This window comes from Salpingoeca rosetta, assembly GCF_000188695.1.
Source record: "Salpingoeca rosetta unplaced genomic scaffold supercont1.10, whole genome shotgun sequence".
NCBI classification, from domain to species: Eukaryota; class Choanoflagellata; order Craspedida; family Salpingoecidae; genus Salpingoeca; species Salpingoeca rosetta.
The window spans coordinates 1,045,913-1,069,562 of record NW_004754924.1 but is presented as its reverse complement, the minus strand read 5'-3'; the positions used below and the strand labels follow the sequence as shown (position 1 = coordinate 1,069,562).

The 23,650-nt window shown below is 57.0% G+C and overlaps 5 protein-coding genes across 5 annotated transcripts in view; 2 read left to right on the top strand and 3 right to left on the bottom strand.

Moving 5' to 3' along the window:
• Nucleotides 1-1,010: 1,010 nt before the first annotated feature.
• On the bottom strand, nucleotides 1,011-2,338 carry PTSG_04529 (uncharacterized protein; the record flags this gene model as incomplete). Its single annotated transcript, XM_004994568.1, has 5 exons — nucleotides 1,011-1,106; nucleotides 1,346-1,626; nucleotides 1,818-1,869; nucleotides 1,947-1,993; nucleotides 2,284-2,338. The coding sequence occupies 5 exons, from the start codon at nucleotides 2,336-2,338 to the stop codon at nucleotides 1,011-1,013; spliced, it is 531 nt and encodes a 176-aa protein (XP_004994625.1).
• Nucleotides 2,339-2,873: 535 nt separating this feature from the next.
• Nucleotides 2,874-3,393, top strand: PTSG_04528 (uncharacterized protein; the record flags this gene model as incomplete). Its single annotated transcript, XM_004994567.1, has 2 exons — nucleotides 2,874-3,103; nucleotides 3,282-3,393. The coding sequence occupies exons 1-2, from the start codon at nucleotides 2,883-2,885 to the stop codon at nucleotides 3,391-3,393; spliced, it is 333 nt and encodes a 110-aa protein (XP_004994624.1). The 5' UTR covers nucleotides 2,874-2,882.
• Nucleotides 3,394-5,250: 1,857 nt separating this feature from the next.
• On the bottom strand, nucleotides 5,251-14,205 carry PTSG_04527 (uncharacterized protein). Its single transcript, XM_004994566.1, has 9 exons — nucleotides 14,101-14,205; nucleotides 12,605-13,773; nucleotides 12,079-12,104; nucleotides 11,026-11,744; nucleotides 9,094-10,688; nucleotides 8,707-8,773; nucleotides 6,533-8,466; nucleotides 6,141-6,331; nucleotides 5,251-5,969 (listed from the first exon to the last, which is right to left on the bottom strand). The coding sequence occupies exons 1-9, from the start codon at nucleotides 14,107-14,109 to the stop codon at nucleotides 5,455-5,457; spliced, it is 6,225 nt and encodes a 2,074-aa protein (XP_004994623.1). The 5' UTR covers nucleotides 14,110-14,205; the 3' UTR covers nucleotides 5,251-5,454.
• A 73-nt stretch (nucleotides 14,206-14,278) lies between these two features.
• Nucleotides 14,279-20,195, top strand: PTSG_04526 (uncharacterized protein; the record flags this gene model as incomplete). The annotated part of the gene is made up of 20 exons (XM_004994565.1): nucleotides 14,279-14,487; nucleotides 14,747-14,851; nucleotides 14,992-15,165; nucleotides 15,384-15,561; nucleotides 15,800-15,912; nucleotides 16,112-16,228; nucleotides 16,541-16,639; nucleotides 16,795-16,931; nucleotides 17,053-17,109; nucleotides 17,354-17,413; nucleotides 17,597-17,654; nucleotides 17,812-17,914; nucleotides 18,129-18,201; nucleotides 18,366-18,462; nucleotides 18,842-18,917; nucleotides 19,118-19,204; nucleotides 19,416-19,498; nucleotides 19,675-19,753; nucleotides 20,020-20,118; nucleotides 20,183-20,195. Exons 1-20 carry the CDS (start codon nucleotides 14,409-14,411, stop codon nucleotides 20,193-20,195), a joined length of 1,887 nt encoding a protein of 628 aa, XP_004994622.1. The 5' UTR covers nucleotides 14,279-14,408.
• Nucleotides 20,196-20,214: 19 nt separating this feature from the next.
• The window catches only part of PTSG_04525 (uncharacterized protein), a gene marked incomplete at its 5' end in the record, with an annotated part of 4,185 nt that continues 749 nt past the window's right edge, over nucleotides 20,215-23,650 (bottom strand). The window contains 10 exons of the mRNA XM_004994564.1: nucleotides 20,215-20,377; nucleotides 20,716-20,935; nucleotides 21,162-21,279; nucleotides 21,413-21,465; nucleotides 21,657-21,717; nucleotides 21,888-21,952; nucleotides 22,252-22,339; nucleotides 22,674-22,738; nucleotides 22,870-22,914; nucleotides 23,233-23,650. The exon at nucleotides 23,233-23,650 is cut by the window's right edge and continues 749 nt beyond it. Coding sequence (XP_004994621.1) covers nucleotides 20,319-20,377; nucleotides 20,716-20,935; nucleotides 21,162-21,279; nucleotides 21,413-21,465; nucleotides 21,657-21,717; nucleotides 21,888-21,952; nucleotides 22,252-22,339; nucleotides 22,674-22,738; nucleotides 22,870-22,914; nucleotides 23,233-23,650 — 1,192 coding nt within the window. The 3' untranslated portion in view covers nucleotides 20,215-20,318. The remainder of the gene's footprint in view (nucleotides 20,378-20,715; nucleotides 20,936-21,161; nucleotides 21,280-21,412; nucleotides 21,466-21,656; nucleotides 21,718-21,887; nucleotides 21,953-22,251; nucleotides 22,340-22,673; nucleotides 22,739-22,869; nucleotides 22,915-23,232) is intronic.

The following is a 23,650-nucleotide window of genomic DNA, read 5'->3' as shown; positions in this document are numbered from 1 at the left end:
CACACAAAAAAAAAAAAAAGGAAAAGTAAAAGCAGCACACTGCAAAGCACACACACACACACACACACACACACACACACACACACACAGAGGGCGGGTGTAACCTTACCAGTGACAGTGGTTGGAGAGCTCCCACATGCGACGACAACAGCAGCCATGCGAGAGAACGGCCATTGACACCACCGTCATCACCACTACCACAACTACTACAGACGCCGACAGTGGCAGCATCAACTCTGATGTTGCCACTGGCGATGCCGTCTGGAGAGGCGTCGCGTGCTGGGCAGGCACAACAACAGGGACAGCGACAGCAACAACAGCGTGTGGCAAGATGGAGGCGAAATGTGTAATCCCAGCGGCATCATGTCCGGAAGGAAGACGCAGAAAGACACGGAGTGATGCAACGACTTCTCCTGAACACCAAGAGGAAGAGGAGAGGAAGACAAGATATTCAAGGAAAAAGAACCGAAGCAACATGAGAGACACGAAACGCACAAAGGTGTGGCCACGCTGATGGCACAGCACAACACATGTGAGCACACTAGCGCGCTCGTGCTGTGCAACACTTGCGCCCATTCATAGCCACAGTCACGCAAACCAGGACGAAGAGGAGGAGCAACAACAACCAACCAACCAACCAACCAGCCAACCAACCAACCAACCACAACCAACCAACCAAGCAACAACAATAACGACATGGTCCCGCGATGGTCCACAGCTCCCGGAAGACGGAGGTATGTCCGCCCCGTGTGCACATAAGCAACACCTCTGCCATGCAACGTCAAATCACCATCATTGCATGTTTGCGTGCGCAGATGTGAGGCCCCCTCCAATTCCCTCGACGCGTGTGCATGGCGATCCTTCACAGCACAACCCCGCACAGCGCACAAGACAAACCCCGGCCTCAAGCCCACAACACCTCCCCACAACAGGAAATCACATCTCACCCTCAACCACACATCCGGCATGTGCGTCGCACCTTGCAGTGGCAGTGTGCTGTCCTGTGCGGACTATCGGTGCATCCCGTCCTTGTTGCTGCGGCGGCCCGCGGCGGCTTCACCACAGCGAGCGATCGCCTCCCGTCGTGACACCGGCAGTGTCTTGTTCTGGCCCGCACCACCAATGGGTTCGTTCTTCACCCGTCGCTGTCCGCTTCAACTGCACCTGCTCCATCCAAGACGATCCAAGGCGTCAAAGGGGGGGGGGCATGCTGTGGACGGCGTGGATTGCGTGCTCGATGGCGTGCCTGCAGCGCATTGTGCTTGTTTGTGTTGTCTCTTCTTCAAACTGCATGCACGCAAATCCAACACCACCACCACAGCAGTAGTTGCTGTTTATCCAACACCACCACAGCAGTGGTTCCTTGTTGTTCATGAGCCCGTGATGCTGCGGTTGTTGTTGTCGCAGTTGCGTTGGCGGTTACGGCGAAACTCGTGGTGGTGCTGGTTCGTGTTGGTGTGAGCGCACTTGCTGCTGCTCTTGCTGCTGTTGTCTCCTTCTTCCCCTTTCCGTTACGGGGGGTCAGCACAAGTTCCCTGGCGCCCGCAAGGTCCCCAACACCATGCTGCTGCTGTGGCAACGGCTGCATGCTGTGTGCTCGGGTGCCTCGTTTGTCACTGCCTGCACCTGTGCATTGAGGGCACGGTGGGGTGAGGTCGCGAGAGAGGAGGCGACGTTGACGCCCGCAGCAGACAGATTATAGAAAACCACTCAAAGCACACACATTGCACGCACATGCCTGGGCGGTGGATAGCACACAACAAACACAAACACCGACACAAACACACACACACGCACAAAAAAAAACCGCCATGCACCAAGTGCAGACGTGCTGGTGGTGTGGTGTGATGGTGCCGGTGGTGTTGGCACCTGCATATGCACGCACGTGCACACGTGCGTGCATGAGGAAGACAATGACGGCTGCAACCTGTGATGTGAACGCTCACGTGAGCATGGGCTGAAGCAATGACACGCGCATGTGACACGATGAGGCCTTGCGTAAGCAGCACGCAACAAAGATTACAATGTACACGTGTGTGTGTGTTTGTTTGTTTGTGGGAGCGGACATGTGTGCAACTGAGCGAGCGGTGTACTGCGAACACGTGTGCACAAGCAACAGCGCCTGGCTGTGAGGCCCAGGCACACCCACGCGCACACACAGGCACAGCATGTCTGTCTTCCTCCTTTCGCAGCAGAGGTGCTCTCCTGTTACAAGCCCTCCTCGCCTCGTTCTGCTTGTTCTTGTTGTTCCACATCCATCAACTCCTCTTCATTCTCACTCACCGTATTGTTGTTGTTGTTGCTGCTGCTGCTGTTGCTGCTGCTGTCTTGCTGTCATTTCCGCAGGTCTCAGTGGGTGCCCACGGCCCGCCTCTCCAGTCCGTCCTCTACATCCACCGACACCTGGGCTGTACACTGGCCGTCAAAGCACCAAACCTCGTCGCGCCACCACCCTCCAACAGGACTTGCTGCCCAGGTGGTTCCCATGGCCCCCTTCACCCAATATCTGTCAGTACACACGTGTGCACATGCGAGTGCCTCTGCCCACGGGCCTGTTGCTGTGCGTCGACTTCTCTGTCCCCTTTTCTGTTTCTCTCCGTTCCCCTCTGTCACACACACACACACACACAGACACACACACACACACGGCCTGTCTTTGTCGCTGTGTCTCTGTACACGAACGAACGGCAGCTGTGGCTGTGATGATGCGAGTACCTGTGCTCACAGCCCGCATGCGTGGGTGTGCCTCTGTTGCCGTTGGCGTGTGCGCAGTTGCTGCGACACGGGTCTCTTGATGCGTGGCTGCCCTGCTCACACGTGTGTCTATGCTCTTCACAAAAGGCACGCGCCAGCAGGTAAGGAGGAAGCAAGGACGATGTGAGATGCGGCTCAAGCACAGGCAAGCAGGTGGCGTGGCACGACCATGGAAGGTACTGCAACAACAACAACAACAACAGCAACAACAACAACAACAACAACAACAACAACAACAACAACAACAGCAGCAGCAGCAGCAACAACAACAACAACAACAACAACAACAACAACAACAACAACAACAACAACAACAACAACAGCAGCAGCAGCAGCAGCAGCAGCATTTGTGCATGCACGTTTGGCCTTTGAAGACACAACAGCAACAGCACACTGCAACACACATGCGACCGTACCAGCTGACAACGGCTGCACTCGGTGCGATCACGGAGAAGCGTAGCCACCATCCACATCATCCTCGCCCCGACCATTGCAACTGCAACCTGCTGCATCGCCACTTGGTGCAGTCACGGAGATCAAAAGACAGCGGAGTTCGCCGGCGCATCCGCCCCTTTCAACATCAATCGTCTCATTGAGGACTTCTACCAGCGGCGGCAGCAGTACCAACAGCAGCAATAGCAGCAGCAGCGGCGGCAGCAGCAGCTTCTGCGCCATTCACGTGCAAGCACTTCGCTGCAGGATGCACAAGAGAAGGGAGAGCAGGGATGTGTGTGAGAGACCGGGAGGAGGCGTTTGAGGGGAACGTGTGTTGTATGCCAACTGTGTCATGGTGGTGGTGTGGTGAAGACAGACGTCGTGCGTATGCAGCGATAGTGGCATGGTGGATGATCCATCACCGAGCAAACATGTGCACATGGCTCGGTTGCACGGGTGCATCCAGTCCACCATGTCACATCGCCGCCTCCATCCCGCCCACATGCACACATGCACCTACACACACACACACACACACACACACACACACACACACACACACACACACACACACACACACACACACACACACACACACACACACACACACATGCACGGACGATGGCTTCCTCATGCATGTCGACATGCATTAATGTAAACCAGGCAGTCGTTGATGCGTTCGTGTGTATGCGATACCTTCAAATCGGGAAAGAGAACACAGACGACAGAGGCCACCCCGAGCATCCGAAAAGGAAGTGCGTTGGTTGGTTCGCGTCGATGTGCGTGTTGAGGTGTTGGGGTGCAGAGCTGCAGCATGACCTCGTTTTAGCGTTTTGACAGAACACGCCCTCTGCTCACTTCATATCCAACTTGCGAGTCCTTTCTCGAGTCCTTCCATGCTGACGTCACAGCCACGTAGAGCAAGCCCAGTCCGTAGTAGTTAGGTGTCCTGTCACAAGAAACCAAAAGAAGCCGGTGCTGTCTGATGTCTTTGCCTTGGCTCGTGTAGTTCCTTTTGTGCGCGCGATCTTCGTGTGTCACCACCATCACCATCACCGCCCACCATCACCATCACCATCAGCGAGAGCGACGACGATGTCGTGGGTGCACCGACGAGCGTGCTGGCTGGCTGCAACGGAAAGTCACTTTCGGTTCTGTGGAAACAAGAAACTGCATTCAGTCTCTCATTTAACACATTGTCACGCCGCACAACATTCAAACACACTATGTAAACCCAGCACGGGTCGACAGATGGTTTGAGGGTTTGCTGCCTGCACTCTAGCACTCTACTCTGCTGTGCTGTGCTCTGCACTGCACTGCACTCTCCCACCCACACACACACACTCACACACACACACTCTCTCCTCTCTGAACAGCTCTTGCACGCTCTGTCGACTTCCTACCTGCCACCTGTTTGCTGCTGCAAGAAGGGCAAGTATGTACGTCGGGAAGAAGTGCATTGCCAGAAGAACCACAGTCATCTTGCCTGCTTGCTTTGCAAGTCCTGCTCACTTGCTCAGCCCTCCTCCCATTTCATCATCATCTGTTGTCTCTTGCTTGCCAACTGTTGTTCTCCCAAGGATCTCCGGTCTATGTTTCTTATGTTTCATGTGCGCTGGGGCACCGCACTGGAGGGATAGCTGAACTACATATCTATGTACCTGAACTGTGTTGCTCTTTGTAGCGCTCATGTACTCTCCAAGACAGCAGAGCATAGCGGAGCACCGTACTTGTTTGATAAAAGATGCAAGAGAAGAGAACACCAGAAGCAAGCTACACACATCAATGTGGATGTAGAAATTGCATGCAAGCTCAGAGAGAGAGAGAGAGAGCGCTCTTTCTGCTTTTTTCGTGCGGCTTTGGGCTGGGGTAATAACGGGGGTTTAGGAGTAGCTCTGCTTGGTTGTGGTCCCCTCGCCCCTTGCTCTCTGTCTGTTGCGAAAAGCTACATCTTTGTGGTCGGCTCTCGCGTACAATGGGACGATGACAGGTCCTTGTAGGCAACTTTCACGTCGCCCTCAATTGCTTGATTGAGCGTCAGCGTGCGTGTCGCGCTGTGTTGTTCGCATGTTTGTATTTCAACTCCACACCAGCCAAGCAAAACACAGCGCAAAATACACGGCGCAAAGCACACACACACACGCACACAATATAACGGCGAACACGGCGCAGTTTTAAATTAACAAGATCGAGCTAGTCGTTCTGAACATACGTGAAGGTGAAGAATGAAGAGAGCCATGCAGCGTGTGCAGCAGGCAAGTTCCATCACTCCGAGTCGTCATCTGTGATGGTCAAGGCGACAGAGGGAAGGGAGGAGCTCCGAGCCCGGCCGGATGGTTGTGCCGTTGGATGCGGGCTGAGCGATGTGGCTACTGGTGTCGCTCCAGCCACGAGCGCATTTCCAGCCTGCAGCTGTGCGCGCTTGCCCGGTGATGGCGTGCCTGTTACTTGTGCAGTAGCCTTGTGCGTTGCGTGGCGAGACGTTAAGGGAGACGCAGGTGCCGAGGGCGGTGACAATTCCACAGCAGCGTGCGTGGATGTCCTTGACCGAGGAATGGCACAATCTGCCCACGACAATGACGCAGATCGTCGACCCAGGGCAGCATGACGGGGCGGGGACGTGGCCCCAAGGCCGTCCTCGCTTGCGTTACGCTGGCGGTGTGGCCGGCGCGCCCGCGCATCGCCAGCACCCATGGCGGTGCTTGGCCGTGGTGGCAGGAGGGACGCCGCAGTTGCGCCGTTCTCGCTTGTTGACGACCGTGTGGACAGCGAGCGGCACCCTGAACGCAAAGCGAGGTCAAGCAACCACGAACCACGGCGGTTGTTAGTACCGGCACCAGCGTTGGCAGTTGAAGTATTGCGCAGAACAGAACACAATAATGACTTCAAGCGAGACATGGCGTGAGTTGCATGTGTACGCACTGACAACACACGAACATCACCGAACTTACGCAGCGCCCGTTCGAGAGCCTGTTGCCTGTTCTCTTTCTGCTGTTCCTTGCGTTCCTTCTCGACGCGTGCGAGCGTGGCCTGGCGACTTGCCTGGATGGCCGCTCGCCGTCGCCGCTTCTCACGTTGCAGCTGTTCCCAACGATGTATGATGCGGTCTTGCGTCTGTTGGTCCGCAGCTGTCGTAAACACCCTGGATCGAGGGTAAGGGTACAGAAGGGACGTGCGCGAGTTTGGTGTCAGCATGCATGCAAGGACACTGGGGGTAATCGTAATGGTTGACACAAAGGTTCGCAACCACATTCACACACAAAGACACACACACACACACATACATACACACAAGTACAGAGGCAGATGCGGAAAAGAAAGAGACGCAGGCGTGAAAACGCACTCGAGTGAGGAGAGTCGTTTACGAAGTTGGCCCAGTGCCGTATCGGCTGTGTCATCGGCGCCGGATCCAATGCGATCGTCATCGGACCACTCGTCCGCCGCACCGACGTCACCCTCGTTGCTGCTGCCACCGCCGCTGTCATCGTGACCGCCTAGGCCGCCCGCCTGCGGGGATGTGAGCAGTGCACGCCGCTCAGCGGTTGGGTCTGGAGAAATTGATGGAGAGACGGAGCCAGAGCGGGGCGAGGGCGCAAAGGGAGCACGCGGCAGTACAGGTGATAGCGGCGGTGACAGCGACGTGGAGACGCGTGGCGACCGGCCACGGGTGAGACGGGTCCGCCGTGTTGTGTCCTCGGTCTTGAGCTCCCACGACTCGAGATCGACGCTGGGCTGACGGCGCAGCAGGGCGCGGCGGGTGGCAGAGATGGCGCGGGTCGATGTTGGCGACGGCGGTGCGTTCCTTAATGTTCTTGTTGATGACGTTGCTGCTCTCGTTGTCTTTGTTCCTGGTGGGAGTGATGGTGCATGCCGTGCGCGTGCGTCTGGTGTTGGCGGTTGTGATGGCGATGAAGATGAGCCCGATACCGAGGGCGATGATGATGATGAGGAGTGTGGGGATGAGTCAGTGCGTGAGCGTTCAGTTAAAGCGGCTCGTGGTGGGTTGTCGTCGCGGCGGTGCGCACTGCCGCCACCGCTGCCACGACGGCCACGCTCCGCTTGCTGCTGGCTATGGTGACGTTCATCGAAGCTCGCGTCGTCTCCAAATACATCGTGCAGCGAAAAGATGGAGCCATCAAGAGAGGACGCTGCATCGTCATCGTCCACGTCGTGTGCTGTCACAAAGGGAAGCACAGACATGTGCGCATCCTCAGCGATGGAGGATGTCGTGACCAGACCGGGCATTCGTGTGCGCCGGCCATCGCTCTTGTCAGCAACCGCGTGAGCGCTGCTGTCACCGTGGGCACTGTCGTGGCTGTGGCGATCACGGCGGCGGCGGTGTTCGTGGTGGCTGCGGCGGCCGCGACGGCGATGATGGTGATGGTGGTCGTCATGATCATCCGAACCCTCAAGCTGAGCGTGGCTCGTGCTGGTGCTGGTGGTGTTGCTGGTGTTGCTGGTGGTGTTATTGGCGACGATGGCGGCTGTTGTGGCGGCTGTGACCGTGTGGTTTGTCTGCTCGCCATCGCCTTCTTCGTGGTCGCGTTGATGCCGGTGGCGGGCATGGTCGCGACTATTGTTGTTGGTCACGCCTGCTTGTTCGCCGTGCACGGCATTGCGCTTCCCCTTTACTGCGGCTTCAGTGGTGGTTCTGCTGCTGCTGCTGCTGCTGTCGTCGTCGTCATCGACACTGCCGTCCGCTTGCGTCATATTGATGATGGGCGCCTGTTGCGTGTCAGCACCGGGGTGCATAGGCGCCGAAGTGGTGTCCATGGCCTTGGCTTGGCTCACTGTTGCGGCCGGTTGACATGACGTTGGCTCAAGGGAGGACGCAGAGGATGACGGCGGCGCTGTTGCTGATGGTGACGTGGAGTTTGCGTGTGTGCTGGTTCCTTTGGCCTGAGTTGCAATTTGCTTCTGCTGCAGTGGTGCCTCATTCGCCTTCTCGACTTCATCCACTCCAATGCACACTCCAGCAGCTACCGTCACACCCTGACGTGCTGTACCAAGCCCAGCGCTTTGATCGTCACCACCACCACCACCACCACCACCAGCACTGTCTTGCACTTCAGCGCGACTGTCACCCTTGAACCCCTGCTGCTGGTGTTGCTGGTGCAGCCGCAACGTCCCTTCCTCCTCCTCTGGGATGGCCTCAAGCCTGTAGACGGAGGCGTGCGGCGAGCCCTGCCGCTGGCTGGCGATGCTGGCAGCACTGATGCGGCCGCGCGGGGAGGCGCCTGATGCCGTGCCAGTGCCGCTCAGCTCTTCTTCATCAGCCTGTGCATGTGGGCGGGTCCGAGAGAAGTGGTCAAAACACGACATCGCCGAGGTGTGAGGCGTGGGCATGTGTGCTGTGCTTCAGTGAAGGCGTGAAGGCGAGGTCACACAGACAGTCAGACAGACAGACGGACAAAGAGACAAACAGGCAGGCAGCAGGCAGGTGAACAGGTAGAAAGACACACACACACACACAGACACAGAGCAATCGAAGCAGGTGCAAGGCATGCGGTACATTACCAGGAACGAGTATGTGACGGGAACACTTCGACGGTCATACTCCCAGGCAGCGTATGTCTCAAACACACTGGCGATGCACACACACACACACACACACACACACACACACACACACACACACACACACACACACACACACACACACACACACACACACACGGGGGGGGGGTACAAGGAGAGAAGGGGAGCGGGTAGCAAGGAGGTGAGCACAAGTGAGCGTCGTGCAACGTTGTGATTGGCAGGGGGCGTGGGTGCGTGAGTCTCGAGAGCCAGGGTGTGCCTGTTCAGTCCCACAACAAACGCAAACAAACGCAAGCACAAACACAAACACAAACACAAACACACACACAAAATATGTGACCGCTAGAGAACATGCATGTGACTGACTCTGGAGGCTTCGTGGTGAATGCAACCGTGCTCCAGCGGCCACCGGTGCGCGGGGCCTGTACCAGCGTCCGCTGCTGCGCAATGCGCTCGCTGTCAAGGTGCAGCCACGAGTTGCGTCTGTGGCGGTGCTCTCCACCGTCGCCAGCCCAACTGTGGCCCCACATGTCGTCATCGTCACCCAGCGTAATGCCAACGGGAATAGCACTGCTGCCGCTGCTGCCGCTGCCGTCTGCGAGTCCCTCGTGCTGGGCCATGAGATCCGCCCACAGCTCGGCGGCGCGCTGAATGGCCTGCAGCTGCACCGCAATCGGGACAGGGCCGTCATCACTGCCGCCGGAAGTGCCATAGCTTCCGTCCTCATCACCGCCCGTATCACTCTTCTTCGCCTTGCCTGCGCGCGTGCGTGTGTGGCGCCTCCCAGGCGGGCGGTGGCGGCTTCGGGCAGCGGGTGTGTCATGCACTGTCTCTGGTGTCATTGATCGCCGTGGTTGGCGTCCGCGTGCTCTTGCGTCCTGCACCTGTACTTCGCTGCTGTCACCACCCATCCTTTCGCTATCGTGCAGCGAGGAGGTGGTGGTGCTGTTGTCACCACTGTCAGCGGCGATGCTGTCGTCGCTCTCATGACGAACCTCACGACTATCGTCGCCGTCATAATCACTGCGCCCGTCGTCGCCACCGTCGTCACCATGATCGTTCTGTCGAACAGCGCCACCGTCAACACTGGCGACAGCGCAGCCCACTGTCTGGTGCGACCCACCTTGTTCACGGCGGTCGCCCCCGTCCCTAGCAGTGTCATTGGCATTGTTTTCGGCCTCATGATCATGATCATCATCAGCATCGCTGATCGGAACACCAACACGCTGCGGCTTCACGACGTTAGCGCCTGCATTATCGGCACCTGTGCCATCTCGTGCAGTGTCGGTGGCGGCAGATGACACCGTGACAGATGGGACGGCCGAGTTCGCTGCGTCGACTGTGGCAATCGAGGTGGGTGAGGTGGTGGTGGCTGCATCTGTGCTCGTGGTGGGGTCAGCACTCGCATGCTGTGGCAATGACTGTGCCATGGAATCGGATTCGCTGCCCCCATCGTTGGTCATTGTCCGTACACAGTGGCGGATACTGTCATCAGCGTCTGCGTTGCTGCTGCTGCTCAAACTGTCGCGCCGAGAGACAGCTGAGGCGCTCACATCTCCACTGCTGCCATCATCGCCCGTGCCGCTGGCATCAGCAAGGGCCGCACCACTCCGTCGCCGGCGCCGCTTCTGCTTCGATGCACGTCGATGGCGGCGCCTGCGGTGACGTGACCCATGGTTGTGGTCGTGGCTGTGGTGCTGGTGACCTGTGGCCGGAGCAGCGTGGGCCGCGGTATCAGCACTGTCCTGTTCCCGGTCTGCTGCCTCGTACACGGCTGACACCTGCTTGAGGATGTCCTCCACCACGTGCCGATTCACGTCGGCGGTTCTGCGCGCGGTCTTGAGGATGGAGCGTGCGGGTCGCGTGTCCAGGCGGGGGCCGAGGTCATGCTTGGCATCGCCACTCCCGTGCTCGGCCGTCACCCAGTCAAAGAACGGGCCAAGGAAGACCAGGAAGAGGTGCTGCACACCACGCCAGGTGGAGGGGGGGGGTGAGTGTGAGTGAGTGTGTGAGTGAGTGAGTGAGTGAGTGAGTGAGTGAGTGAGTGAGTGAGTGAGTGAGTGTGTGTGTGTGTGAGTGCGTGTGAGTGAGTGTGTGTGTGAGTGTGTGCGTGTGTGTGTGCGAGTGAGTGAGTGTGTATGTGAGTGAGTGTGTGAGTGAGTGTGAGTGTGTGTGAGTGAAAGTGGGCGCGTGTGCGGGCGGGATTGGGATGGGATGTTTCGCGTGTGCATAAGAAGCGAACAACACCAGCGGTGGGCAGCGTGAGCACCGACAAGGAGAGCAGGAAGATGGACGTACGGTGGTCTGGCTTGGACAGAGAAGAAAGGAGATGATGAGCTGGAGGAGGATGAATGCGGCACCGAGTGTCCAGACACCGACTTGAAACGGAAGGCCAATGCCGCCTCCTTCTTCTTCTATCAATGTTCTCGCATTCGCTTCTCGATTCTGCGTCAGCACAGCGTCACTGGCGAAGGAGCAGCTGCTGTCGCTGTGGGTCCAGTCACCCGTCTGAGCGCTGTTCTCGAGTTGGGCATGACTCGGGCTGGCATGAGCTGCGTCTTGATGATCAACTGCCGTGTCCAGCGCACTTGTGCCTTGCTCCGCCTGCGGAGCTTCGGGGTGGTCACTAGTGTGCTGGATTTCAGTGAGAGGGTCGTGTTGCTGCACCTCAAGAGCGTGCTTTCGTCGGCCCACGAGAAGGTCGTTGGCGCGCTGCGTGATGGAGCTGGCCGGGTGCTCCTGGTCGCCGCAGAGTGTGTTGCAGTCACTGGTTTCGTGCGTGTCGGTGCCACCAGTGTCGCCTGGCGAGCTGTCAGCAGCTTCGTTAGTGGGTGGCGCGAGCTCTGGTTCTGATGCTGGTTCTGGTGTTGGTGGTGGCTTGGGCGATGGCACAGCGTTGTCGCTCACACTTGGCGCCACATCGTTGCCATGCTGTTGCTCCTGCGGCTGGTCACAGCCCGCGAGCCTGTTGGAAGTAGGCTCAGCGGCATCGAGGGCAAGCGTGGCACCAGGATCAGCTGCACAGCCCGCCGCGAGGAGCAGGGTAACGGCAGCAAGAGCAGCAACAGCGACCGCCAGCCGCGAGCTAAGCTGCCGCCGTTGCTGCACCACCATCACCCTTCTCATCCCATTCGACGTTGGCGGTGGCAGCCAAGCAGCGAAGCCGCAGAGGAGCAAGCAGGGGGAAGCAACAAGCAAGCAAGGCAGGCGCGAAGGTGTGGTCGCGTTGTGTTGGTTGGCGGACGCAAAAATGCGAAGGCGCGTTTGAATACTGTTTATCGTGTCGCTAACAAGTACGTGTGCTTGGTGGTGTCAGGTTGGGTGGTGTGGTTGCAAGTGTTGTAGTGGTACGTGTTGTGGGTGTGGTGATGATGAGCCTGTTGGAGATGTGGAAGGTGTTGGTGAAAGGCAAGTGTGTTTCCAGAGCGAACGAGGTGCTTGGTGTGGCGGGGTGATGTCGTTGTCGTGGTGGTCATGGTGCACGCCAGCAAACAAATGCCAGCAGTACGCGTATGCCAGGCCAACGGCATCTTGGCTCTCGTGACCAGCAGGGTGCTCGTGAAGAGGGAAGAACACCATGTCCATGTCATCAGCCAACCCAACAGCAGCAGCATGCAACTCATCATCTCTCGTGTCGACGTTCGAAGGTGGTGGCGAAGATGTGCTGCTGCTGCTGCTGCTGGTGGTGGTGGTGGTGGTGGTGGTGGTGGGAAGATGGCCTGTGTCTTGCATGGTTGTTTTGGCTTGGCAACCTTTTGTCCTGCAGTGTTGTGGTTGTTGGTGGTGTTGTTGGTGTTGTTGTTGTTGTTGTTGTTGTTGTTGTTGTTGTTGTTGTTGTTGTTGTTGTTGTTCCACTTCAACGGCTTTTTGAGCGTACACAGTGATGCCAGCACCATGTTCGTAGTAGTTGTCGTCACCACCACCACCACCATCGTCGTCGTTATCGCGAACAGCAGCAGGCTCATGAGGTGGTGCTGGCGTTCGCCCGTGCATGGACCAGACGGCGTGTGGGTGGATGAGCATCTGCGCCTCGCCCTTTGCCGTGCGTCCGCCGCCGAAGAACAGCACGCGAGTCCGCACGTGGAGCCCACGCTGTTTCACCCGCCACAGCACCCGCAGCACGTGCGCCATCGCCCCCGCACAGAACAGGTGTAGGGGGCTCTCCCGCACTTGCACGGGGCCGGAGTAGAAGCGGTTTCCGTAGAGATCGTGTGCACTGTGCGGCACAAAAGTTGTGGGACAGGGGTACAGGCTGTCTCGAGTCAAGTGGCTCTCATGTTGCACTGCCAAATGATGGAAGCAGATTGGCGTGGAGTTGGTGTCCGTGCGCCGCGTTGGCTGCTTGCTGTTGCAACCTGCATCGTCCTGGCTTTGGACCGCACGACTGTCCTCAGTACCAGCTTCATGGCCACTGCACGCTCGCTCAACGTGTACATCTGCTGCGGTGGCATTGCCTTCCTCCTCCTCCTCCTCCTCCTCCTCCTCCTCCTCCTCCTCCTCCTCCTCATCATCATCATCATCTTCTTCTTCTTGTTCTCCCCTGTCTTCCGCGTTGTTGTCGACGAGGAAGTGCTGGGCTGCGATGGGGTCATCGCACTGGTCCGTCGCCAATCTGGTGCTGGCGTCCTGCGCTGCATGAGTGCTTGGCAGGTGTTGGTCGGGTACTGTGGAGAGCAGATGCCGAACGAGCTGGGCGACGAGAGGGGCGCGTGTGCTGTCGTTGTTTGTGGCGTGTTTCCACGAGGCGGCATCAAACATGTCGCCCCCACTGACCGCCAAGCTGTTGGGCAGAGCAAACTTTGCAGCCCATTGCTTTGCCGCACGTACATCCTCCTCTCGAGCAGCCAGCCAAGACCCAACTACGACGGTAACATTGAGCACGCCCGCTTCTCTGCCGTTCAGGTGCGCGTGTGCCAAGCTGGTGACGAGGGAAGCAGTGGCATCCAGCACACGGTCTGTGTACGCTGCTGGGTCGTGGCAGCTGCTTCTTGCAGTCGTGGTTTGGGTGGCCTGGTGTACGCCATCGTCGTAGCTTTCAGCATCCACCTTCACATGCGCGTGCGTGCGTGCGTGAGGGCGTGTGTGTGTGTGTGCGTATGTGTGTGTGTGTGTGTGTGTGTGTGTGTGTGTGTGTGTGTGAGGGCGTCGTTAACGACAGACCACAAACTCCTTTCATCCAAAACACGCTCACACGAAATGTTGTTGTTGTTGTTGTTGTTGTTGTTGGTGTTGGTGGTGTTGGTGGTGTTGGTGGTGTTGGTGGTGTTGGTGGTGTTGGTGTTATTGGTGTGATGGCGCTCTAGCAGTTGGGGCCACAAATTACACGCGCGTGCATGTACACGCACACATGCAAGCACACACACACACACACACCTCATTCATGCATGGGGTTGTTCCAGGCCTAACTTGCACTCATCCACACATACATGATGGATGTGCAGCGCCGCCTCCACAGCCGAAACGCACTGCATCCTCCGGGTTGTGAAAATTGTGTGAAATCTTTAACAAACATTCGGACCATGTTTTGCTGCTCCTTTTTTTTCTCTTTCGCTTTTTGGTTTGCGTGTGTGGCGAGAGGACAGCCGTGTGTTGTGTCGCGTGCACGAACATCAGTGAGGGCATTGCGACATCAGATCACATCATCACATCACCTGCTGCTGGTGTTTAGTGGGTTTGTGAGCATGGCAGTGGCTGGGTGCCTCGTGTGCAGGAAAGCTGCAACCGCAGCCCAGCATGTGTTCCTTGGCCAAGCTGGACGCGGTGAGCGTTTAGAAAGATGTGTGTGTGTGTGGATGTGTGTGTGTGCGTGGAGGTATGTGTGTGTGTGTGCACATGTGTGCATGTGTGTGTGCATGTGTGTGAGTGTATTTGCGTGCGTGTGTGTGTTTGTGGACGCAAGCACTGCACACATTTGCACGTGCATGTGTGAGTGTGTGAGTGTTTGGATGGACTCACAGGCCCCTCCCCCCCTGGGTAACATTCAATGTGTTTTCCTTCCTCACCATGCAACCACGCTCAGGGTCATCCAAGGGGTTTGTGTCACTGCGCAAGCAAGCAATGCGGGATGTCACGTCAACGAAGGAGCGCAACACATGCGTCCATCACACTTCCACGGACGCCACCCGTAAGAAGCCAAAGGCATAACACCATGTGCTGTACTGTGTGGTCGGACACGTGGTAGAAGCCACCGACTCTTCGCTGGCACATGCTCATGTTCCAGTGCCTCCTGATGCCCTCACACTTCCACGCGCACACATACCGCAGGGCATGATGAGTGTCCGTTGCCGAGGGCGAAGGCATCGTCCATCATGAACGCTGAGTCGTCAGCGTTTGCGTCAACACCAGCCTTGCCGCCGTTTCTCACATCGTTGGTGCCTGGGCTTGGGTCGCCACTGGAATGGACACACATGCAATCACCCTTCCTGCTGTCCACCCGCGGTAAGGCGTATGGGGTCACGCAAATGTGCGCAGCGCACACTTGTTGTTCGATGCTGCCACGCCGGTGCTGTGCCACAACGGCGCCACAACAGTACCACAACAGTGCTTCTACCTCCAGTCCTCGTTCACACCACCACTACCACACACTTCCCGTGCCCTTACTTGCGCAACTGTTGTTGTATTCACTTTGTTGGCGTGTCGTTGTGTCTGTCGTACAGGGTATTCCACCTCCAGCCGAATGCTTGCGCCCAAGAAGGCGAGCGACAGCGACGATGATGCTGCTGCTGCTGCTGCCCATGAGGGGGAAGTCGCAGACACGACGGAGGCCAAACCCCTCTCAGGGTGGCGCCGATTCTTGTCTGTCGATCGCATCCAGGCTCCTGCGTCCTTCAACCGGTACGTTGCGGGCGCGTGTGCGCACATGAATTCTTGTGGGACTGCGTGCTGTATTCGCGTCTTGATGCTTGCCACCATGGTCATTGGAGCGCACGCTTTTCATGCATTCTTGCTCACCACCTACACCTCCCACACACCAACCACCGCTCATTCCACATTCCTGGATATGTGTGTGTGTGTGTGTGAACGTGTGTGCGTGCATGTGCGTGTGTGCGTGCATGTGCGTGTGTGCGTGTAGGTGGTTGCTTGTTCCGCCCGCTGTCGCTGCGCACCTTGCACTCGGGTCCGTGTACGCCTGGAGCATTCTCAACAACAGCCTCACCCGCAATATCGGCGTTGTTGGATCAGCTGGTACGGCCAAGTGTTGTGCTCGCCATAGCATCGCTCGTGTCACCATGGGCGCTTGGGCGTGCATGTGTATGTACGTGCTCATGTTGCTGCAGTGAGGGAGGCGCCATATCATGCCTCCATGTGTCCACAGTGTGTCCGTGTCACCGCCACGTCTCACCCTACCTACACCTACACCTGCACCTGCACCCCCGGTCGCCAGCTGACGACTGGACGCTGAGCGAGGTTGTGCCCATCTTCTCAGTCATCTGCGGTGTGCACGGCCTCTCTGCCGCTCTTCTCGGCAAATGGCAGGAGCGCGTTGGTCCGCGCCACGCAGGTATCGTCTCTCCCGTCCCTGCACCGCACCACGCCCTGCAGCCCTTGCACGCACGCACGTGCTCCGCGTATGTGTTTGCAGTGTTGTGTGTGTGTGTGTTTGCAGTGTTGTGTGTATGTGTTGAACATGTGCGCATGTGTGCATATGTGTGCTTGTGCGTGTGCGTCCGCTGATGTTATCACGTTGGGCGGGACCAACTGTTTGCCTCGCTGAGCTTGCTGCAGCTTTGTGCACCTCACGCTTTCATACCCATCCACTGTCCACCATACCCGCGCTTGTCCTCACCGTCATCATCGCCATCCCCACCACCAGGCGTGATTGGGGCACTCACCTTTGGTGCCGGCTTTGCGCTGGGTGGTGTTGGTGTGCACATGCACAGCCTCTCCACCGCCTTCGCTTCTGGCATCCTCAGTGCGTTCGTGTTCTGCTTTCTTCTGTTTCTGACACAGTGATGGCGATAGGCGGCTTGTCTGACGCGTGTGGGCGCTGGCACATTTGCTGAATGAGATGCTCATGCATTAGTTGGTTCACATTCTCATACAACACACACCTACACACGCCTGTAGTTGGGGCTGGGATGGGCCTGTCGTATGTGCCGCCTGTTGCGACGCTGCTGCGCTGGTTCCCGGACCGCCGCGGGCTGGCCACGGGCCTAACCATCATGGGCTTTGGCGGTGGTGCCATCTTCGCCTCAATGGCAATGGTGCGATGCACGCACACGCGGGCTTGGAACCGGGGGAGGAGGGAATGTAGTTTGCTTTCCTCTCCATTTTCACTCACACACATGCATACACATTGGTTCACTTTGACATTGGTGTTGGCAGACGAACCTGATCAAAGTGTTCCAGGAAAAGCCAACGTACATTGGATCGCTGTCCGAGGTGAGATTTTGGTTTGCGCTTCTCCACTCTTCGTGTGCACTTCACGTGTTGGCACAAACAGCACACGCACACGCACACGCACTTACACACACACACACACACACACACACACACACACACACACACACACACACACACACACACATATACAAGCACAAAGATGCACAGCGTGCATGCAACTGTGCATTCGCTCACCTTCTCCTCACCACCTTGAATCTCCCACTCATACACATTGTCTATTCAGGTGGATGTGATCACATCCAACGGTCGCAAGTTGGCGGATGTGAGCGGCGTCATGGAAGAGGTGCGGTGGTGATTGTCGTTACAACACACACACATGCACACGCAGGCACGGCACACACACACACACACATGCACATGTGCACACGCAGACACACACACACATGTCGCATGTTGTATGGCTTCAACTTGATTCACCCCAACCAACACTTGGACACGTGTATGTGTGTGTTTGTGTGTACTGCAGGTCGTCGTAGCCACTGATAAGATCATTTACCGTTTGCCCTTCTCCGATCTCGCTGAAGGTGCGCAGTACACTCTCACGGCGGTGTGTGTGTGCGTTGTGCGTGTGTGTGTGCGTTGTGCGTGTGTGTTGTGCACGTGCCTGCTGCGTGCACGCTTACCGTTCTTCCCTTAAGCCTTACACCACCAGCACCACCACTACGACCACCACGTTATCAGGTGTGTATCTGGCTGGCACGGGCTCGACCGGTGTGACCCAGACGCTGGTCACGCTGGGCGCCGTCTACGCCTCCGTCCTCTTAGGCGCCTCCCTCATCTACAGGTGACACACACGCAGCCGCACTGTGCTTGCCTTTGACAGCCCTTTACGATTGTGTCGCGTGCATGTGTGTATGTGTGTATATGTGTATGTGTGTATGTGGATGCGTACGTGTGTGCTTGCAGTCGGCTATCTTGTCTGTCATCATGTATCATGTGCATGTGCCATGTTCATGTGCCAACCTGCTCATCCGGCCATCCCCCCCCCAATCCTTCAGATTGCCTCCCGCCAACTTTGCGCCTGTGACCGCATCCAAGGACGGCAAAGTCGCCAGCGGGCCCACGCCAAAGGTGAGATGTGAAACGGGGAGGCAGGCAGCCGCCATGACAACCTTTTTGCTCTGTGCACTGACAACAGTGGAGATTTGCTCGAACAGCTGCTCCCCTGACTCCGCTCCTACTGCAATTCATGTTTCTCACCACCACCGTTGTCACCACTGGCACCACTACCGCAGGGCCCCGTGACGAAAGGAAACGTGCACATTAACGATGTGATGAAGACACCCCAGTTCTGGCAAATCTGGCTGAGCTTTGGCGCCGTTGCATCCACAGGTCTGCCTTGACGCGTGGTGTATGTGTGTGTGTGTGTCTGTCGGCGTGTGTGTGCGTGAGTGCGAGAGAGAGAGAGAGAGAGAGAGAGAGAGAGAGAGAGAGAGAGAGAGAGAGAGAGAGAGAGAGAGAGAGAGAGAGTGTGTGTGTGTGTGTGTGTGTGTGCGTGTGCGTGTGCGTGTGCGTGTGCGTGTGCGTGTGCGTGTGCGTGTGCGTGTGCCGTGTGTTGTGTGCGCGTGTTTGCGCGTGTGTGTGAGTTTGACAGGGTGTGAGTAAGTGTGGCTTTGCCCGTGACATCCTGTCCCTTCAGACCATACCTACACAGAGCGTCTGTTCTGCTAACCATGCGTGCTCACACGCAACACCACGTGCGTCTTCTCAGGCATGGGCGTGCTTTCCATCGCCAACACCATGATCATGGAGATTTTTGAGCTCTCGCTTCCTCAGATTGTCTCCCTGTACGTCTTCATCATGCACACATCCACAATACCCAAACACATACATACACGCACACACTTGTGTGCACGCACTGCATCTCATCTGTGTGTGTGTGCGTGTGGCTGCTTGATCACGCATACACTTCGTCAGCGCTGTGCTGCAACTTGCCTTCATGAGCACCACCACCATCATTGCTCGTGCTCCCCACCCCTTCCTTCAGGTCCTTTGCGTCGACGTTTGTGATGGCGCTCTCTGCTGCCAATCTCTCTGGCCGCGTCGGCTGGGCTGCCGTCTCAGACTACATCGGGTACCGCATGCACATATTGGCTCCCTGCCTTGATGCGTCTGTGCGTGTCTGTGTGTGCTTGTGTGTGGTGATGTGTGCATGTGTGTGCATGTGTGTGCATGTGTGTGCATGTGCCTTGCCTCCACAGCCGTGCATGCTTGCCTTGTTGTGGTGTGTCTATTGGTCAGCTGACAGCGCCCATGTGGATGATGTATGGCACTGCTTGTGACAGACGCAAGTCGACGTACACCATCTTCACGGGCCTGAGCGTTCCTCTCTACCTCTCCCTCCCATTTTTCATCGAGAGCGCAACAGGTGCATGGTTGCGAGTTGTGGTCGTGCGAGTGCCCTGCACGTGCCTGTTTTAGCGTTGTGTTCTTCCCAATGCCTTGCAGACCCAGAAGTCGCACACATATACACACACACACACACGCGCGCTCTCTCTCATTCTCTCATATGACACTGCGTCGGTTTCGTGTGCATGTGTGCAGCTGCGCCGTCCATTGCGCCACTGGTCGGCTTCTACGGCACCACGATGCTCATCATCAGCCTCTTTGGCGGCGCTTACAGGTGCACCCCCCCCCACTTTGCGCCCTCTGTGTGTGTATGTGTGTGCGTGTGTGTGTGTGTGTGTGTGTGTGTGTGTGTGTGTGTGTGTGTGTGTGTGTGTGTGTGTGTGTGTGTGTGTGTGTGTGTGTGTGTGTGTGTGTGTGTGGTCATTTGCGGGGCGTTGTTTCAGAGCTGTTAAGCCCTGCATGTTTTCACCACACGCAATTCACAAATGCATCACCCACCACGACCACCACCGCCACCACCATCGCTGTTGCCGCTGCCAGCACGACACCCGCGTATGAGGCGGACATCTTTGGCACGAAATTCGTCGGCGCGACGCACGGCCGCATGCTCTCTGCATCCGCTGTTGGCGGTCTGGTTGGGTGTGTGTGTGTGTGTGTGTGTGTTAGTGTGTGTGTGTGTGTGTGTGTGTAACAATGCACCAAGTAGCCAGTGCTGACAAAGAAAAGAACACTTATGGGGTAACAAACGACGTATGAACAGCGGGGTGCAATAAATGAAGTGAACACAGCAGAGAAAGCATAACAACGACAGACAAAGGCGAGTAACAGTAAGTTGGCAGTCAAGGTCGCTTTGAGGCGATGGGCGTGACTTCAATGCCGGCAGCAAAGTCTTCTTCCTCTGACGGACAATGACGGAAAGGGAGCGACCGTGAGTTGTGAGCTAGAGCGCGGGCTTGTGAACACATGTGCACACACGCACATGTTGACATCAAGGAAACGAATAAGCACCAACACGTGCATAAAGACAGGCAGACAGACAGACGGACGGACAGACAGACACACAGACATGCAGACACAGACACAGAGACAGACGGACGGACAGACAGACACACAGACAGACAGACGGACAGACAGACACACAGACAGACAGACGGACAGATAGACAGATAGAGAGAAACAGAAAGACAGATACACAAGCACAGACAGACAGAGACACAAACACGTACACGCACGCACCGCTGTCAAAGGATGGGAGTTGTGTGAGTCCAAAGTCGTCATCATCGTCGTCTTCCGAGTCGTTGTTGTCATCATTCGCGCTGTCTCCATCGCCGCCATCACCGTCGTCGGCACCGGGCGCATGCGAGCAGCCGTCGCCACGAATGCGGTGCCCGTCCTTCGTTGGCGGAATGCGGATCACGCCGACGGTCCGGTCATCCAGATCAAAGCGGACAGCGGGCTGTAGCGTGACGCGTGACAGGCAGCACACAGGTAAGATGCAAGCCCACTCCGCCAGGGGCGGTTGCGGTTGCGGTTGCGTGTGTGTGTATGTGTGTGTGTATGTGTGTGTGTGTGTATGCGTATGTGTGTGTGTATGTGTGTGTGTCTGTGTGTGTGTGTCTGTGTGTGTGTCTCTGTGTGTGTGTGTCTGTGTGTCTCTCTCTCTCTCTCTCTGTGTCTGCTACCTCGCTGACTGCGGTGCGCAGGTGTCGTTGGCTCTCGGCGCTGCGTCGCCGCTGCGGGCGTGGCTGCTGCTGCGGCCGCTTTGTACTCGACAGCGACAAATGTCGCAGAAACGATCGCCTGCAGGCGCGTGTGAGCGTGCACAGTGGTGAGTGGTGGACGTGTGCGCAGGGCTGCATTGCATGCAAGCGCGGGAGCATGCAAACTTGCAAGTAAACGAATACGAAGCCAAGCGCAGTTCAGGTTAAGCCACCTTCTGGATGGCGGGGTGGTGCTGACAGTGACATCGTGCAGCCATTTCGCAGCCTGCAAGCAGCGGAGATGAAGGTGAGCGCACCGCAGGCAACGGCCGAGAGCGGTGGTACCAGGTAATCAACAGCCGAGCAAAACCACACACACACACACACACACACACACACACACACACACACACACACATGCGCGTGATATTCACGCATCCACATAGAACACATGGTGGTTCAACCATGGGGCATCACCTCGATTTGCGTCTGCGCCGCTGCAAGCGCTTGTGTCATGGTCATTTCGCCAGAGGCCACGCTGTCAGACAGACACCATGTGTGTGCGCGTGTGCATGCGTGGGTGCAGATAGTGTTGTAGAGTTTGATTGAGAGTACTCGATGCACTTGCAGTGTAACAGAGCGCACATCGGAGCAACACTTACACTCTCACTTACATACACGCACACACATTCGAACAGAAGTGCCCACCTTTGCAAGAGTTTGAGGCGCTGTGAGTTCGACAGCATGGCCAAACACTCCGCGTCAATGTCCTCCTACGACATACACGCACACATACATATACAGGTGCACACATGCGCAGATGCACACGTGGCAGGGCATTCATATGAGCGAAACGCCACCAGCAGAACCCCCCAACGAACACACACACACACACACACACACACACACACACACACACACACACACACACACACACACACACACACACACACACAAAACACACACACACACACACACACACAAAAGCACACACACACACAAAAACACACACACTCTCACACATGCATGCACACACACACACATGCACAGACGAGCGGACGTTGGTGTTCACCTGTACTTGGGAGGTGGAGGTGGCTTGTGGGCCCGCATTGTCCGGACCATCAGTGGGGATGACAATGTCTTTCGATGTGATCATCGGCCTGATGGAAAGAGTTGGCACACATGCAAACACACACACACAGACACACACACAGGTGTTTCACACACACAGGTGTTTCACGCACACATGCAAACACACACACACACACACACACGCACGCACGCACGCACACAATTACACACAGCACACAGAGATGTACACATGCATGGACATGAGGGCGACATACCAAAACAACAGGTGAATTGCAGGGTCAAGCAAGACGCAGCGCAAGCCAGCACGGTGTCGCAAGACAAGCGAGAATCAACGACAACACGACAACACGAGTTGGACACGCGCGAGTGGCGCACGGTGTCGGGTGCATTGATGTGACGTACGGTCTGGTTTTGCGCAGGAGTTCCTGAACGCGTGTGCTGTCATTGGCCAACACGGCATCCTCAATCTTCAAAGCAGTGGCAACAAGTGGTGGTGGTGGTGATGTTTGGAACGAGTGAGCTGATGGCTGGTGACTACAAGTCAAACCCAGCACATGCTTATTACGGCAGTTGAGTTGTAGCAAAGCTGCTGCTTCACCTCTTTTGCGAGCGTTAGTGCTTCATCCTGTGACAGAACACCGTCCTGTTCAACCCCATATCAAGTCAAACAGCGGGAGCAGTGGAGGCGTTGAGATCCCGCTGCCGTCGTCAAGGGCGGAGACATGGAGAGGCATGCGCTGGGACAGGGGGATCGGGACACTGATCGCCACAAATCAGACACATAAATGCACACGCACACGTACACACAGATACACAAAACACACACACACATACACACACACACGTACAAGCACACACACACGTACAAGCACACACACACACACGTACAAGCACACTCACAAACACACACACACACACACACACACACACAAACAAACTAGCGCGTCCCAGCGTGCACAACCTTGACGGCGAGGAGGACCTGGAGCCGCTGCTCCATGGTAAGGTTGTCGATGGCAGCGTGCATAACGACCGGTTTGCCGTCGCGAATGAGCACGCGCGGTTGGTGCCGCTGCGCCGACGACGCCGCGTCCTGCGCGGGGGACGCCCGCCGCGATGGCGATGAGCTGGTGCCGGTGCTCGCGCCACTGCTGCCGCTGTTGCTGTGGCCGTTGGCACTGCCAACGCGTCGGTCGTGTGCGTGGTGATCGGTGGCGGCTTGATCACCTGGGCGCTCCACTGCAGCCGGGCTGCTCGCGGTTGCACCAGTCGAACGAGACTGTGCCTGCTGGTGGTGCTGGAGCGTGGATAACGCCTGCGATGGCGAAGGGCGTGTGGGAAGAACCGCGCTGCCTGATTGAGATGCTGTCGTCTTTATCGCC